The 18,690-nt window shown below is 44.4% G+C and overlaps 1 protein-coding gene across 1 annotated transcript in view; it reads left to right on the plus strand.

The window, feature by feature from the left end:
• Positions 1–18,690, plus strand: part of LOC142256724 (BAR/IMD domain-containing adapter protein 2-like) — a 148,671-nt gene that overhangs the window by 78,894 nt on the left and 51,087 nt on the right. Inside the window, exons 5-7 of the mRNA XM_075328579.1 lie at positions 3,251–3,312; positions 9,517–9,588; positions 9,703–9,840. Of these exons, the coding sequence (XP_075184694.1) occupies positions 3,251–3,312; positions 9,517–9,588; positions 9,703–9,840 (272 nt within the window). The remainder of the gene's footprint in view (positions 1–3,250; positions 3,313–9,516; positions 9,589–9,702; positions 9,841–18,690) is intronic.

Consider the following 18,690-nt stretch of genomic DNA (forward strand, 5'->3'; position numbering starts at 1 on the left):
TTGCAGCCCTTAGAGTCCCTTGTCCAATTACTTTTGGTCCCTTGAAAAAGAGGAGGCTATGCATTACAGAGCTATGATTCCTAAACCCTTTCTCCGATTTGGATGTGAAAACTCTCATATTGCAGCTGGGAGTGTGCACTTTCAGCCCATATTATATATATAATTGTATATCTGAACATGTTTTTGTAAACAGCTAAAATAACAAAACTTGTGTCACTGTCCAAATATTTCTGGACCTAACTGTATATATGGGACCATATGAAGGCTTATCCTAGAGATAGGAGCTGTGTGAAGGCTCATACGGTATCTAAGGAGCTTTATTGGGCTCTTTCGGTATATGGGGGACTATGCGGGGGTTCATACTGTATTTAAGTGGAGTGTCGCATATTTAATTCTGCTCAATATTAAGTGATATAATTAATATAAAATAATAATCACTATATAAATAATATGTTATTAATAATATTGAGCAGAACTAATTTCAGCCATTTGGTTCAGTCGTCCCTAACTATCAGTCTCTCATGTGGCCCCTCGGGAAAATTAATTTCCCACCACTGCTCAATTATATATAGCGCTATTATTAATCTTACAGGTAAAAAGAAATAAACACAAAACACTGAGACAATCATTTATTTTAAAAGAAAAATCACCATCTTACTCCAATTTATTAGCCCCCAAAATACCCCTGCAGGTGTCTGACGTAATTCACACTACAACATCCTACGGCGATCCCAGCTCTGCTACATCCTGAGGTCGCGTGTTTAGTCACATTAGGGGTTGGTGCCCTTCTAGTCTCTTAATACACATTAGAAAATGCGACAGAGCACAGCAGTGTCAGGGACACAAATGATTGAGCTGCAGCTGTGAGACCGGTGACTTCAGTGAGTTCACCTGAGGTCACAGCTGGCAGTTCCCACGGTACCCCCAATTTATTTGATTTTTATGGTGTCAAGTGTGTGCGTGGCAGCAACCAGTTGGGGAGGACTAAGGGCGGCTTTGCACGTTGCAACATCGCACGTGCGATGTCGGTGGGGTCAAATAAAAAATGACGCAAATCCGGCGTCACTTTCGACATCGTTGTGTGTAAATCCTAGATGATACGATTAATGAGCGCAAAAGCGTCGTTATCGTATCATCGATGCAGGCTCCGACTTTTTCATAATTACGCTGCCGCGATAGGTACGATGCTGTTCCTCGTTCCTGCGGCAGCACACATCGCTGTGTATGAAGCCGCAGGATCGAGGAACATCTCCTTACCTGCCGCCGCCGGCTATACGGAAGGAAGGAGGTGGGCGGGATGTTTACATCCTGCTCATCTCCGCCCCTCCGCCGCTATTGGCCGCCTGCCGTGTGACGTCGCTATGACGCCGCACGACCCGCCCCCTTAGGAAGGAGGCGGGTCGCCGGCCAGAGCGACGGTCGCAGGGCAGGTGAGTGCATGTGAAGCTGGCGTAGCGATAATTTTCGCTACGCCAGCTATCACAAGATATTGTACCTGCGACGGGGGCGGGGACTATCGCGTGCGGCATTGCAGCATCGGCTTGCGATGTCGCAACGTGCAAAGCCCGCCTAAGAGAAGTGTGTTTTGCCTATAGTCAAGCATGGTGGTGGGAGTTTCATGGTTTGGGACTGCATACGTTTTGCTAGCTGTGGGGAACGACAGTTCAATGAGGGAACCATGAATGCCAACTTGTGCTGTGTCATACTGAAGCAGAGCATGATCCCTTCCCTTCGGAAACTGGGCCACAGGGCAGTATTCCAACATAATAACGACCCCAAACCTTCAAGACGAATAACTGCCTTGCTAAAGAAACTGAGGGTGAAGGTGCTGGACTGACCAAGTATGTCTGCAGACCTAAACCCTATTGAGCATCTGTGGGGCATCCTCAAACTGAAGATGGATGAGCACAAGGTCTCTAACATCCACCAGCTCTGTGATTTCATCAGGAGGACATGTGTTTGCTCTCCATATAATGATGCCCCACATCCAGGTTCTTTTCTGGTATTATGATATCCTCCATCCTGGGCTACTTTTTGGGATGTCTTTCAACCTGACGTCCTACTTGTTATAATATCGCCTTTCCTGGTCCCCTTCGTTGGTTATTTTGCCCCATACTGGCCCCTTCATTGGTTAATGTGACCCATTTTTGTCCCCTTCCTGTTATAAACTTCTCTTCTTCTTCAGCACAATAAATAAAACATAGGAGGTGTCTTCTTAGGATGTTCTCAACCTGCAGTCCTTCTTAGTATAATGTCCCCCACTCAGTTATAATGTGCCCTATTTTGGTCCCCATTCTGGTGTAAAGTGCCCCATTCTAAGCCCCTTCTTGGGTTAATGTGCCCTATCCTGGTTCACTTTCTGGTATGATGTGCCCCACCCTGGTGTTCTTCTATAGCCAGGGCAGGAGGCGGCAGCTGACATGAGGCATGATGTTCATGACATACGCCGCCAGTCACGGGCACGCTGTCGTCTGCTGACAGCCTCTGATTCGCAAGAGATGTGTATTGTGGTGCACAGAGCCGCTGCATCCCTTACGCTGCACTACATTGCAGCTGGATGTATGTGCTCGAAAGTACAGTCAGCTGAAATAGTCGCTGTTGTCGGCGAGCCCCCCTCCAGCTCTGAGCCCCCCTCCAGCTCTGAGCCCCCCTCCAGCTCTGAGCCTGGGTGCAGCTGCACAGGCGATATGTCTACCCTGGCATAAAATGTATATAAGCATATTATATATTAATTAGAAGGTGTCCATGATCTGAACAGTCTATAGATACCTATGTGTCCTTCACTGTAAGTATTTTGGGTATTTTTTTCTTTGCTTTGAAGTTTTACTACTTTACACTTTACTGCACATTGTTTTACTCTTTATCAAGCCCCTATACCATAATATTGTTACAGTAAGTACTTTATAGACTGAACCGCTCTCTTTTCCCCATGACAAAACTAGACAACCAAGTATGAGTTGATAATGAATGCTGATGTGAGCAAACTTCTGCTATGTTCATCGCTGCAGAAAATGTTGGTGCCATACAGCAATCTAAAAGAAAATTTCTATCAATGATAATCCCCATTGTCACTAATGAACAGTATTGTATCAAAGAGGTTCCATAGACTTCAGAAATATTTTCATATATAGGGTTGGGGTTGTTTCTGCAGCATGTACATGGATGTCTGCCGTCACCGTCAAGCTGCTGTCTGCTATTTAACTTCTTGTGATCTGCTGGAAATGTAATAGTCCATTTCTATAAATTACAGGTGATACTTTATTCCAAATGGCTGAAGTCCATCGGCAAATCCAAGTCCAGCTGGAGGAAGTTGTAAGTATTTCCTATTAGTTAACGGTTCATAGTCGACTGATGTACAATAACTCCAATGTGGTGCTGCTGTCTCTGGCTCTGCTGCCTCCCGCTCCTTATCGATGGTAATTACCGTATACTCACTGAATATTCACTGCAGTGAGCAGCTGGAAGCAGGGACAGCGCTGGGGACCGCATCGCTGGGTGAGTATACAGGTGTGTGTGTGTGTTGAGAACCTGGAAGCCGGAGCATCTCGGGGACTCATCACAGTTCCCAATGAACTCTGATGAACCTGTGAAGCTGTAGCGTGTGTGTCTCGCAGGGGGGTCATCAGAGTTCATTGGAAACTCCGATGACCTCCTGGAGGGCACTGTGCTTGCAGAATACTCACCTGTCCCTGCGTGATGTCCTCAACGGTGCTGTGCCCGGTGCTGTCCCTACGATGCTTCGGCTTCCAGGTCCTGAATGCGGTGAATAAATCGATGAATGAGCGGGGGTCAGGAGCAGGAGGCAGAGCCGAAGAAAGCAGGTAAATATGGAAAATCTTTTTATTTCACAGACTTGTGTTTTCTCCGGTACCTGTCACATGTATGCAAACAGGTACCGGAGAAGCGCAATCAGGCCCTGTAATGGCGGCACGCAGCTGCAGGGGGCGGGGAGGGAGCGCGTGGTACCCAATGTAACTCCAGTACCATCCGCAGTTACAGGCTTTTCTCTGCGCTGATTCTAGGTACCAGACCCGCTCTAGTTATGTTTGAGCTCAACACGGAGCCAATGTCAGGAGCACCACAATCAAGTGTCTGCTCTCAGCAGCAGGGGCGGACACTGACAGTTTGGGGCCCCTGTGCAAGAAATTGTACATACAATTATACTGTGTACGTACATAGATATATATATATATATATATATATATATATATATATATATATATATATACACACATATACATACGTATACACATGCACACACGCACTATATACATATATACACAAGCAATCCCCATATACTACATGACTACACCCCTATATACTACACCTGTAATATACATCACTACATCCCCATATACATCACTATACCCCTTTATATACTACACCTGTAAAACTACATTCCCATATACTACATCACTACACCCAAATATTATGTGAGCAAGGATGGTTGACCTTAGGGAGATCAACATCCACCACTGCGGAGACACCATCACGTGTTTCTCAACGCAGTGATTCTAGTTTCCTGCCGGCGTTGAGAAACATGTGATGGTGTCTCCGCAGGCCTTCTTGCTTTGAATATTTCCCAGGGGGCATTGCTCTAGAATCACTGCGTTGAGAAACACGTGATGGTGTCTCCGCAGTGGTGGATGTTGATCTCCCTAAGGTCAACCATCCTTGCTCACATAGTCTTTTACTAGGCAATGCTCCCACTAGCCAGATTCCTACTCCACACTGATGAGGGGCAAATACCCCGAAACGGCTGTCTGTGGATGGATAACATGTTTGGCATAGGTGGTCTCCTTGACTGGAGACTGCCCTTCCCGTGGTTGTTCCTTCCCGGTGAAAGACCTGGCTAGTTTCCTGCCGGCGTTGAGAAACATGTGATGGTGTCTCCGCAGGCCTTCTTGCTTTGAATACACCCAAATATTAGTCACCAGTTACCCACCTCCCCCCATTGTCCCCTCTGGTTACTAGTCACCACTCACCTCTCCCTCCTCAGGCACCTCTGTACGGGCTCCCGCTCAACTGCTTCTTCTCTTGTACGGGCCCTGGCTGCACCGCTGCTGTTCTTGTAGGTGCCCCGCCGCTGCTTCTTTCCGTACCGGCCCCGGCTGCTGCAGCTTCTTCTCCTGCCGGGCGGGAACTTTTCAAATGACACATGCGCGCCGTATTGACGACATCAGGGCACGCGTGTGTCACAGAGAAAGGTGCCGGGCAGGAAACAGAGGAGAGATTCCTGCATTCCGCTGCCTGCACTGTGCGGAGCTGCAGGATCACTCCCTGCCCAGCACGCAGTGTGTGATGAGGGTGATATGACCACGGGCCTCCCGAAGCCTGGAGCTCCGGACAACAGGTCAGATTGCCCTCATCACTGATCGGCCAGCAAGGACGCCCTGAGCCAGGCGGGCCGGTCACAGATTGTAGGCGGGCCGGATGTGGCCCGCGGGCCGCCCCCTTGCCCAGGTCTGATCTAAATGGACTCTAACGCTATATATAAATATAAGACCTAGGTCAAATGCATTGGCCTTACCTCCATACTAACAGTTCAATGGTGGAAATATTTACTGCCTCCTTCTCATGCCCATGTATCTGACCACTCAGTGGGAGCGAAGGTAGCATTGCTGCTACATTAAAATTCATGTACTGATCTCATAGCAGCTATTAGGGGAGAGTATTAAAAGACATTTCCATGTACTGTATTTCTATATGCGTATTAGTAAAACAGATCTCTAAAGGAGTAATTATAAGTAAATATTTTCAAGAAATCCATACAGTCCCTACTTGAATTTGCTTATTGAATTACCCTTTACAACACAATGTGGCGAAAAGACCCATAGTCTCACTGCTCTTACAGTAAAGAATACTGGCGAAACCTTCTTTACTCTACATGTAGATGATGCTCAAACCCCTCACTCCCAATCCTAACCATTGAACAGCATCCAGCAATTGTATACACAAATATATCAGCAGCACAGCAAAAATAAATACACACACACACACACACACACACACACATCATATATACAGTGCCTTGCAAAAGTATTCGCCCCCCTTGAATTTTTCAACCTTTTCCCACATTTCAGGCTTCAAACATAAAGATAAAAATGTTAATGTTATGGTGAAGAATCAACAACAAGTCGGACACAATTGTGAAGTTAAACAATATTTATTGCTAATTTTAAACTTTTATAAAAAAATAATAAACTGAAAATTGGGGCGTGCAAAATTATTCGGACTCTTTAATTTAATTCTTTGTAGCGCCACCTTTTGCTGCGATTACAGCTGCAGTCACTTGGGGTATGTCTCTATCAATTTTGCACATCGAGAGACTGAAATTCTTGCTCATTCTTCCTTTGCAAACAGCTGGAGCTGAGTGAGGTTGGATGGAGGCGTTTGTGAACAGCAGTTTTCAGCTCTTTCCACAGATTCTCGATTGGATTCAGGTCTGGACTGTGACTTGGCCATTCTAACACCTGGATACGTTTATTTGTGAACCATTCCATTGTAGATTTTGCTTTATGTTTGGGATCATTGTCTTGTTGGAAGACAAATCTCTGTCCCAGTCTCAGGTTTTTTGCAGACTCCAACAGGTTTTCTTCAAGATTGGTCCTGTATTTGGCTCCATCCATCTTACCATCAATTTTAACCATCTTCCCTGTCCCTGCTGAAGAAAAGCAGGCCCGAACCATGATGCTGCCACCACCATGTTTGACAGTAGGGATGGTGTGTTCAGGGTGATGAGCTGTGTTGCTGTTATGCCAAACATATCGTTTGGTATTGTGCCCAAATAGTTCAATTTTGGTTTCATCTGACCAGAGCACCTTCTTCCACATGTTTGGTGTCTCCCAGGTGGCTTGTGGCAAACTTTAAACAACACTTTTTATGGATATCTTTGAGAAATGGCTTTCTTCTTGTCACTCTTCCATAGAGGCCAGATTTATGCAGTGTACGACTGATTGTTGTCCTATGGACAGACTCTCCCACCTCAGCTGTAGACCTCTGCAGTTCATCCAGAGTGATCATGGGCCTCTTGGCTGCATCTCTGATCAGTCTTCTCGTTGTTTGAGATGAAAGTTTGGATGGTCGGCCGGGTCTTGGTAGATTTGCAGTGGTATGATACTCCTTCCATTTCAATATGATCGCTTGCACAGTGCTCCTTGGGATGTTTAAAGTATTGGAAATCTTTTTGTAACCAAATCCGGCTTTAAACTTATTCACAACAGTATCACGGACCTGCCTGTTGTGTTCCTTGGTCTTCATGATGCTATCTGTGCTTTAAACAGAACCCTGAGACTATCACAGAGCAGGTGCATTTATACGGAGACTTGATTACACACAGGGGATTATATTTATCATCATCAGTCATTTAGGACAACATTGGCTCATTCAGAGATCCTCAATGAACTTCTGGAGTGAGTTTGCTGCACTGAAAGTAAAGGGGCTGAATAATATTGCACGCCACAATTTTGAGTTTATTCTTTTTTTTACAAAAGTTTAAAATAAGCAATAAATTTCGTTTAACTTCACAATTGTGTCCACTTGTTGATTCTTCACCATAACATTAACATTTTTATCTTTATTTTTAAAGCCTGAAATGTGGGAAAAGGTTGAAAAATTCAAGGGAGCTGAATACTTTCACAAGGCACTGTACATATATATTCATGTATTGTTCATATCTACATATTTTTCTCTCCCACTCTTGCTTCTTTTTCTACTTATTCATGTGTATGTATAGTATGTATGTGTGCGTGCGTATGTGTGTGCGAGTTATATATTAATATATAATATTTCAGCAAGGAATAAAATGTCCACACGAACATATATCATATATACTGTATATGAAAAAATTGTTTACACAAGCAGATACTAAATATTCCAGAAAATCAATAATGGATTAACTCCAAGCAATATAGCCAGTATATCCGACTCGCCTACTTAAGAGTGTATATTGAGAGTAATGTGGGACATTAACCATGAGCGCTGCTACCAGTCTCAGTAGAACACATGAAGACACAACTGAGTTGTTTTTTTACCTGTCCTCTTTTATCCTTGCATGCCCTCTGCGATAATGTCAGCTCCGTACAGCGCCAAGGGGTGTAATCTAGCTATAAACATTGAAGTGATGGGGAAGGTAACCAACACAAGCTGTGGCCCCCCCATTCAGTAATAATGTCGCCCATTATAGCACCCAGACACTGATATTATCCCACTTTTGGCCCCTTTACAATATCATCCCAAATTGTGGCTCTAATACACTGCTAATATCCCCCATTGTGGCCCCCATAACATGATAATATATACCATTGTGTCTCCCATACAGTGATAATACCCCAATGGTGGCCCCCATGCACTGATAATATCCAACATTTTAGCACCCTTGCAATGATAATATCCCCCCGTTGTGGCCCCCATATAATAATAATTTCCCCCATTGTGATGCTCTTTACATAGCAATATAAAAAAAAAACACCATTCCACCCAAGAGCAGCAGCTCCTTCTACCTCCTCCATAGCTGGGTCACCTGCCGCTGCTGTCCTTTGTTAGTTCGACTGGATGTGTGTTCAAGATCCAAGGATGCACATCTAGCTGAATATAGCACTGCCACCAGTGACCCTGTCTGAGATACTGTGACCGGTGGCCACCTGCTTCTCGGACTGAGAGATGAGCAGCCTTTTGCATCCCGTTAGACAGCTCAGCCTGCCGCCTTAGGCAAGTGCCCATCTCGGTCATGGCTGGAGTCAGTGACCTTGGCCTGTGGGCCGCCTTAGGCGAGTACCCATCTTGGTCATGGCTGGAGTCAGTGACCTCGTCCTGTGGGCCGCCTTAGGTGAGTGCCCATCTTGGTCATGACTGGAGTCAATGACCTTTGCCTGTAGGCCGCCTTAGGTGAGTGCTCAACTCGGTCATGGCTGGACTCAGTAATCTTGGTCTATAGGCCGCCTTAGGCAAGTGCCCATCTCGGTCATGGCTGCTGTCAGTGACCTTGGCCTGTAGGCCACCTTAGGCTAGTGCCCATCTTGGTCATGGCTGGAGTCCATGACCTTGGCCTGTAGACCACCTTAGGCGAGTGCTCATCTTGGTCATGGCTGCAGTCAGTGACCATGGTCTGTAGGCCGCCGTAGGTGAGTGCTCATCTCGGTCATGGCTGGAGCAATTGACCTTGGCCTATAGGCCGCATTAGGCGAGTGCCCATCTCAGTCATAGCTGGAGCAAGTGACCTTGGCCTGTAGGACGCCTTAGGCGAGTGCCCATCCCGGTCATGGCTGGAGTCAGTCACCTTGGCTTATACAGGGACAGAGATTGTCTCTCTATTTAACAGGGCAGATTTGTCAAATCTTAGGTGACTACTCAACTTTCCCTAAACCTTTTATAAGTAGCAGCAGGACATATCTTTTTTAATAACTCCCGGAAGATTTCTATCTGCTAGTGACTGGTGGGTATTTTGATGTCACATTGTGTCACTTTTTATAAGATGTAATAAGGCACAATATAATGTATTTCTCACTTATTTTTCAGCTTAAACTTTTCCACTCCGAGCTCCTGGCTCAGCTGGAACACAAGCTGGAGCTGGACATAAAGTATTTAACAGTAAGTCATTTGCCTTCCGTTCTGTCACATTGTCTATTGTGATACTTGTTCCACCTTCTCGGTATCAGGGGATTGTCACTTTTCAACTGATAGCATTTCCTTGTCTATCCCCAGGCGACATTGAAAAAATATCAAGTTGAGCATCGTTCCAAGTCAGAGTCTATTGAGAAATGTCAGTCTGAGCTGAAGAAGCTGAGGAAGAAGTGTCAGAATAGCAAAAACCCCCAGAAATATGGAGACAGAGAAGTGCAGGTACAGCGCTGTGAAATGATTGTTAGGGTGTATATAAATCGTGTATATAAAACGAGGAAGACGCTCATTAATTCACCACCCTTTTCTTCGAACACTTGGATAAATAAGTTACCACCTATGTTGCGATTGTTGTACACCAGGACTAACAACACAACGGACCTCGACCTTTTTTGCCTTTTTGGGGTTTTTTTCGGCCCCTTATTCTAAGAGCCATAACATATTATTTTTTTTTTTTACTTTTCTGTCGATATAGTCAAGTGGAGGCTTTTTTTTCCGGGTTAGTTCTACTTTTGGATGACACTATTCATTTAATCCTGAGTTGTAAAAGATCGGCACTCACTTTCGTCTTGTTTTTTTGCAATTTATTTTCTTCATAACACCATATTCAATAGTCACGCGTTTCGATATAATCCATAGACCTTTCTCAAACAGTGTATAATATACAAGGGAAACACACTCCTTAAATGCTATAGTAACTATACACAAGCGAAAAAAACACAGCTGTATTACATACATACAAATAAATTGCTCATAGCTCCGAATAAGCTTTAACCCCTTATGATCATCAATGTGCCTCAGTCCCCTCCCAAACTTATTTTTTATTATTTATTTAGCATTATTTATTCTCTACAAAATCATTCACTATTATAGTCAAATATAACAAAATATATTATTTCCGAAGTATATCTAACTAATAATCATTTAAATGCATCTTTTGCATATAATTTTACAAAATTATTATTATAACAAGAGTAGACTGTGCCTTCATAAGATCACAATGTTTTTATAATCATCAGAAGCCAATAAAGTTGATATCACAAAATGATTCTTCCCAAACGTGAACATACTGGGTTGTTTTTTTTTTTCGTTTTATACGGTGCACCAGATTATAAAATGCACCCCATATTTAGAGATTAAAAAAAGGTTAAACAAAAAAAAATGGAATCTGTCTTATACTCTGGTGGTGTCTTACCAGAGGCAGGTGCAGCAGCAATGGTGGAGAGGGGTCACAGGAGGCAGGGGTGGTGCTGGAGTAGGGTGATGCTGCAGGCACTCTGGTGGGGGCTGTGCTGACTGCGGGCACTGTGCTGGCTGTGTGGAGCAGGGGGGTACGACAGGTGTCACAGATGCGGGCTTCAAAGAAGTTACATCCAGAGTTGGCGCATGTGCAATGACACACCGAGATCTCATCTGTGCATGTGCCACCTCTGGGCACCATTTTCCTTACGTTCGCTGCTGGGAGATCAATAGGCTGGAGGTGGCACGTACGCAGATGAGATCTTCAACCAAGAGCTCCATCTGCGCATGCGCCGACTGCAGGCACCATTATTTGAAGCTGAAACCGCCAAAAGAGCATCTCACCCGCCGGACCGCCCTGCGCCACACAGACCCCACCAAAGCCAGCACAGCCCCCTCCGCAGCCAGCACAGCCCCTTCCGCAGCCAGCACAGCCCCCTCCGCAGCCAGCACAGCCCCCTCCGCAGCCAGCACAGCCCCCTCCGCAGCCAGCACAGCCCCCTCCGCAGCCAACACAGCCCTCTCCGCAGCCAACACAGCCCCCACCGCAGCCAGCACAGCCCTCACCACAGCCAGCACAGCCCTCATTCTCCACCTCCCAGTAAGCTACATTTGCATTCTGTCTCATTGAAAGAACCCCTGAGGTGCCAGAATAGCAGAACCCCTCCCCCATAAGTACCTCTATTTTACAAACTGGGAGGCAAAGTTTGTTTTATAATCCGAAAAATACGGTATGTTCCCACATGTGACAAAAATCCTTCCATGAAATTCATCCCCAAAAATACAATTTTGATAAGCATAGGGTTACATCCATAGAAGAAAAAAAGTCCCTATACTTCCCAAAACAAATTATCTTCACATATAAACAATTATTTAACATAAATTCCACCCCATATCTTTTCAATAGGTTAATGAATCATTGTTAATTCCTATTCAATGTGTCTTGCGGCTTATTTCTTGACCTTCAGATGAAAAAAGGGTGCTGGGATCAATTTATTTGTATGTGATACAGCTGTGGTTTTTTCACTTGTGTATAGTTACTATAGCATTTAAGGTGTGTGTTTTAGTTGTAAATTATACACAGTTTGAGAAAGATCTATGGATCAGATCGAAACGCATCACTATTGTATATGATGATTTGAAGAAAATAAGAAAAAGAAGACAAAAGTGATGGCCGATCTTTGACAATTCATTATATCTGGAATCCATCCTCTGATGTGAGCACCACGAGGAAGGGGTAGAGCACGCCTAAATATATTTCTGTATTCATTTAATCCTGTCATGTACTGGAAAGTAGGAAAAAAATCCAAGTTTGGCAAAATAGTAAAAAAAAAACTCAATTCCGCTTTTGATTTTTTAAAATTTTTATTTATAGCACTCATTTTATAGTAACGATTACCTGTATATATGATTCTCCAGGTCAGCACAATTACAGAGATATTGTTTTAGTTTTATTTAAATGGAAGAAAAAAAAATCTGAAATTTGTAAAAGGAAAAAAAAAAAAGGAGTTGTGTCCCGATTTTCTGAGCGCTGCAACATACCCACTGAGCCTTTATATACAACATTCTAGAATACTGTGTACAAGAGCCCATGCCTTTATTATACTCCTCTGGACGTCGGTCCAACCAACGCCTCCTGTCTTCTTGCAATTGCTGTCCTCTTTCCCTGCTTCATATGGATGATGCGCCATACGTCATCCACACGGTGTGCACCATTGAGCATGCGTGGGCGTTCTTTGACGTTTCCCTGCGCATTGCAGTATTTTTCAATGCCCAAAATGACATTCAAGAAGTTGACCTTTTTAGGTGCTTCACAGGAGGGGAAAAAAATGAAAATTTTAAGTTTTCCCACAAAAATATTGCTTTACCTTCAAATTTTGCATTTTCATAAAGATAACAGAAGAAAATGGACCATACAATTTGTTATGCAATTCCTCCTGAGTACTCCCATACCCCATGTGTGATGGAAAACTACTTTTTGGGCGCAGGGCTCAGGAAGTGAGGGAGTGTTTGGTGAAGCCCTGATGTGCCTACACAGTGGAGCCCCCCACTGTGTAGGCACATCAGGGAACGATGAACTACAGCTTACCTGCGGCCGCCGGCAATGAGGAAGGAAGGAGGTGAGCGGGATGTTTTGGCCGCTCATCTCCGCCCCTCCGCTTCTATTGGGCGGCCGCTTAGTGACGCCACTGTGATGCCGCACGAACCGCCCCCTTAGAAAGCCACAGCGACGTCGCTAGTCAGGTAAGTCCGTGTGACGGCTCCTAACGATATTATGTGCCACGGGCAGCGATTTGCCTGTGACACACAAACGACGGGGGCGGGTACGCTCGCTAGCGATATCGCTGCGTGTAAAGCCCCCTTTAAAAAGCCGGACACTTCTGGATTATATGCCACAAAGAGTCTACAGTGTCTTCATCTGCCTCATTATAGTGAATGTTTCATCTGGGTTTCCATTTGAGTCACGTATTTCAGAGATTTACACTTAATCCTTGGTGTAAGTGCCCAGCATAGAGCGCAGGATAAATGTGAGCTGAGCCTTACTGCAATCTTTGGGAGGCAGAATAAACAAATCAACAGCAGATCAAGAATTTATTTATTTTTTATGCCATTCACCATGCAGTAGAAGTGATAAGGCGGTTTTATTCTTCAGGTTGATGCGATTACAGTTCTAAAAGATTTATATCAGGTTTTTATATTTGGCTACTCTCACACAATAAAACGCTTTAAAAAAATGTTTGCATCACCATATTTTGATTTTTTTACTAGTGTGACAGTTTTAAAGATCAGGTCGTTGCAGATGCAGTGATACCAATTATGTGTATTTGTTTTATTTTTGTTTTTAAATAAATATACTGGTTTATTGGTATAATATTTTTTTCACTTTTTGGTATTTATTTTGTGGATTTTTTTTCAAATTATTTTTCAAATTTCTTTACATTTTTTTTTACTTTTTACTTACCGTAGTTCCCCTATCGACATTAACGTTTATTAGTCTGATCGTTGGTTTTATGCTTTGCCATGCCATGATGAGTTTGACGTTGACAGAACGCCTGTTAAACCATGCTCTTGGTTGAAAAGTAAGGCTATATTGATTGAAAAGTTAACCCTTGGAATAATGTGAGGAAAAAACAAAGGTGCAGAAATGAAAAATGGCCCAATTAATAATGGTTTAAAGGGGTGGTCCACTACTTGGACAAACCCCTCTCAATCACTGTTTCCCCCAAGTAAAATAATAACACCTAAACTCTCCTCCGGTGCTGGTGCAGTTGAAGCGATGATGTCGGCGCCTGCTCTCCTAGGGTTCTCTTAACATTGTTATGTCATACGAACCCTGTGGCCACTATAACTCCTTCAGATATAACTCGAGATCTTGAGTTAGTGAGAGCTACGGCTGCTCTCTCACTTCCTCCGGATGTCTGATTCCTCTGAAGATAGAGAGTGGGAAGCAGCCGCTGATTGATAACAATGTCATGTGAGCCCTGGGAGAGCAGGTGCTGGCACCGCTGGAACAGCATCGGCTCTAGATGGAGTATAGGTGTTACTATGTTACTTGGAGGAAACATAGTGATTGAGAATTGGTTGTCTGAATAGTAGACATCCTCCTTAAAGAAGCACACTGGTTAAAAATTATATTGGCTGTACCTGTGTAAATGTATGTGCAGAGTAGTGTAAATGCATTAATATACTCACCGATTAGCATCTTCTGCAGTTTCCGGTGCTGCTTCAGTCCTTTTCTGGGTCATATTTGTTACGGGTGACAGACAGTCATGTGGTTTCTGGCCATAGAAGGTCACAGCGTCTGGCTGCGCAGAATGCTGACTTTCTATTGTTCCTGCTATCAGTATTCATTGGTATATGTAGCTTTCATGCTGGATTCATCTCTCTCTTTTGGACAAAGCAGGAGCTCGACTTCCACCCAGCTGCTGATTATCAGCATTCTCTTGGTGCTTATATACCCCTTCCTTCCTTGGACTGGTGCTGGTGATATTTTCCGTTCATTCAAGCCTTGGTTGCAAGCAGGTGTATTGTACTCCTCTATGGTATCGTTGCTGAAAACTTTGCTGCACTTCTACCTGTGTTTCTATAGCTAAGTAGTTGATGCATTTTTTCCCCTGTGTGTCCTCCTGTCATGTTTAGTGGGATTGACGAGGAGTTCATCCCACCCGTTCCCTATTTAGGGTCCAGCCCTAGGGATACCTAGGGTCAGATATCTGGCTAGGCGCATAGGTGGGATACCTAGGGTCAGGTATCCGGCTAGGCGCATAGGTGGGATACCTAGGGTTAGGTATCCAGCTCGGCACATAGGTGGGATGCCTAGGGTCAGGTATCCAGCTAGGCGCATATGTGGGATACCTTGGGTCAGGTATCCAGCTCGGCACATAGGTGGGATACCTAGGGTCAGGTATCCGGCTAGGCGCATAGGTGGGATACCTAGGGTCAGGTATCCGGCTAGGCGCATAGGTGGGATACCTAGGGTCAGGTATCCAGCTCGGCACATAGGTGGGATACCTAGGGTCAGGTATCTGGCTAGGCGCATAGGTGGGATACCTTGGGTCAGGTATCCGGCTCGGCACATAGGTGAGGAACCGATCTAGGGTGGTGAGGGATCCCTGGGACCAGCAGTAGGTTTGCTCAGAGGTCACCATCTTCCCTTTCCCTAGACACAGGGTTGCCCTTCCCTTTCGCCGTTCTCTTGGTACTCCCCCGTACCTAGCGCGACAATATGACGGTAAGTTTTGCACGAATTATAGTTTACAGATTATTTTCTGTGGAAATTCAGACTGTTATACAATCGGTTTTTGGAAGCCATGTTCTGTTCAACTGATGACAGAGGAGTTGGAAATACGCAACAGTATACAAGTGTCTATAAACTGCTGCTCTGGATGTGAAGAGGAGTCAGACTTTATGTATAACACATGTCCCATAAAACAGCCAAATCCCATTAGTAATACAAGGGCTTTGTCATTCATTGAAATCTTGTGCTGAATCCAAGCAGTGGCGCATACCAGCGCTTAACCGTTTAGAGTCATGAATGGGGATGGAAGCCTTTACGGAGCGGAGCGGTCTAGTGGAACTGTGGCTTATGAGTGAAAGCAAATAAATATAAACAGCAGCCATACAAAGACGGGGATCAAAGAGCTTTATCCGCAGAACTCAGACTGTGCTCCCTCTGATGAATCAGTATGCGTGGCTAACCGACAATGAAAGGGGAATGCTCACAGCAGCCACCCAGCATACAAAGTGCATGGATATAGACAGGAGGGGACGGGTAATGTCTGTGTATCGCCATGATGCCAGTCCTTGTAATGCAGCAGAGCTAATACTAAATCCGATGCCAGGAAATCACTGAGAACCAGCTGGAAACCCATCAGAACCAACACAATATGCTGTAAATTGCTAGACGAACGCTATTAATGATACGCGTTACGATTTTTTTCTTATCCAGTTACACAGACTTGTTTAGTAGAGACAGATATGGATATTACATACTTCATTGTTCCATTATTATTTGGCTAGTATTAGTTACTTCAGTGTCCGCGACTAGGGTGCTAAAAAATATCAGGCGATAGTCCTATATAAACAAACACTTTCCATATATTCTGGCATTGGAAACGAAGGCAAGAACGTGAAGAAGAAAATAGTGCAGATTGGAAAATCTGCTGGAGTATGAGGTAGAGAAGACAGCAAAAACCCTGGATAAATACTGACCTCACACCCAGCCTGTATTACTGGGAGAGACACACAGACCTCACATCCAGCCTACATTACCAGGAGAGATGCACAGAGCTCACATCCAGCCTACATTACCAGGAGAGATGCACAGAGCTCACATCCAGCCTACATTACCAGGAGAGATGCACAGAGCTCACATCCAGCCTACATTACCAGGAGAGATGCACAGAGCTCACATCCAGCCTACATTACCAGGAGAGATGCACAGAGCTCACATCCAGCCTACATTACCAGGAGAGATACACAGACCTCACATCCAGCCTACATTACCAGGAGAGATGCACAGAGCTCACATCCAGCCTACATTACCAGGAGAGATGCACAGAGCTCACATCCAGCCTACATTACCAGGAGAGATGCACAGAGCTCACATCCAGCCTACATTACCAGGAGAGATGCACAGAGCTCACATCCAGCCTACATTACCAGGAGAGATACACAGACCTCACATCCAGCCTACATTACCAGGAGAGATGCACAGAGCTCACATCCAGCCTACATTACCAGGAGAGATGCACAGAGCTCACATCCAGCCTACATTACCAGGAGAGATGCACAGAGCTCACATCCAGCCTACATTACCAGGAGAGATACACAGACCTCACATCCAGCCTACATTACCAGGAGAGATGCACAGAGCTCACATCCAGCATGTATTAATAGGAGAAACAAACAGAACTCACATCCAGTCTATATTACTGGGAGAGACACCCAGACCTCACATCCAGCCTATATTACTGGGAGAGACACACAGAGCTCACATCCAGCCTATATTACTGGGAGAGAGACACAGACTCACAGCCAGCCTATATTAAGGGGAGAGACACCCAGACCTCACATCCAGCCTATATTACTGGGAGAGACACACAGAGCTCACATCCAATCTATATTACTGGGAGAGTCACACACTTTACATCCAGCCTGTATTACTGGGAAAGACACACAGACCTCACATCCAGCCTGTATTACTGGGAGAGATACACATACTCCACATTCAGCCTATATTAAGGGGAGAGACACACAGACCTCACATCCAGCCTATATTACTGGGAGAGACACACAGACCTCACATCCAACCTGTATCACTGGGAGAGACACACACTTTACATCCAGCCTGTATTACTGGGAGAGACACACAGAGCTCATATTCAACCTGTATTACTGGGAGAGACACACATACTACACATTCAGCCTATATTAAAGGGAGAGACACACATACCTCACATCCAGCCTATATTACTCGGAGAGACACACAGACCTCACAGGCAACCTGTATTACTGGGAAAGACGCACAGAGCTCATGTTCAACCTGTATTACTGTACAAAAGACATCTGTAACTTGGATTATGATGCATACTGCATCTTAGAGCAGACTAAAAAATGGATGAAGGAAGATTGCAGTCTAAAACGTAGTAAAATTTTATTAATTAAAGGGAACCACTATATGGAATAATGTCAAAGTTGTGCATAGCCTTTAAAAATACCTGTCACCAGGTCAAAAGTCCCCAATTATTATATCTTTTTTTCATCTGCTGCTACCTTGAATATTCTGATTTTTTTTTTATCTTAAATCCAATATATGATTCCAGAGATTTGGGTCTTTTTATTAAGGGATTTTTTTTATGATGTTCACCAAAGGATCGTGTCTGATAGAGTAATAATGTAGGGCAGCCTAAACACATGCCCTGAGAATAAATAAGCCATGGCCACTTCATAGAGAATATTAGCACTAAATAAAAAGGTCCGTAAATATGGAACCGTATGGCGGACTTAAATAAAACAACAACAATAAATTCTAAGGTGAATAGCGGGAATAAAATAAAAGCAAAATTGGCTTCTTTCGACCCGTTGACAGGTCCTCCCCTAGGAAACTGAAGATTCCTGGAAGGACTGGTTGGGAAACATTTACCCACATTGTTAGCCTCAATGTAGAGATGCCGCGAACATTGGCTGTCACTCTGTAGGACTCGGCAAAACCATGCTCATCATTCATTTCAGGGGATGCCATGTTGAATATTCCTTTAAAGACGGCGCCTACGTCTGGCTGAGTAATAGGAAACCAAATCCATCTGGTACCTTTATTGGCCCTGAAGCTCT

This window comes from Anomaloglossus baeobatrachus, chromosome 11, assembly GCF_048569485.1.
Source record: "Anomaloglossus baeobatrachus isolate aAnoBae1 chromosome 11, aAnoBae1.hap1, whole genome shotgun sequence".
In the NCBI taxonomy this organism is placed as follows: domain Eukaryota; kingdom Metazoa; phylum Chordata; class Amphibia; order Anura; family Aromobatidae; genus Anomaloglossus; species Anomaloglossus baeobatrachus.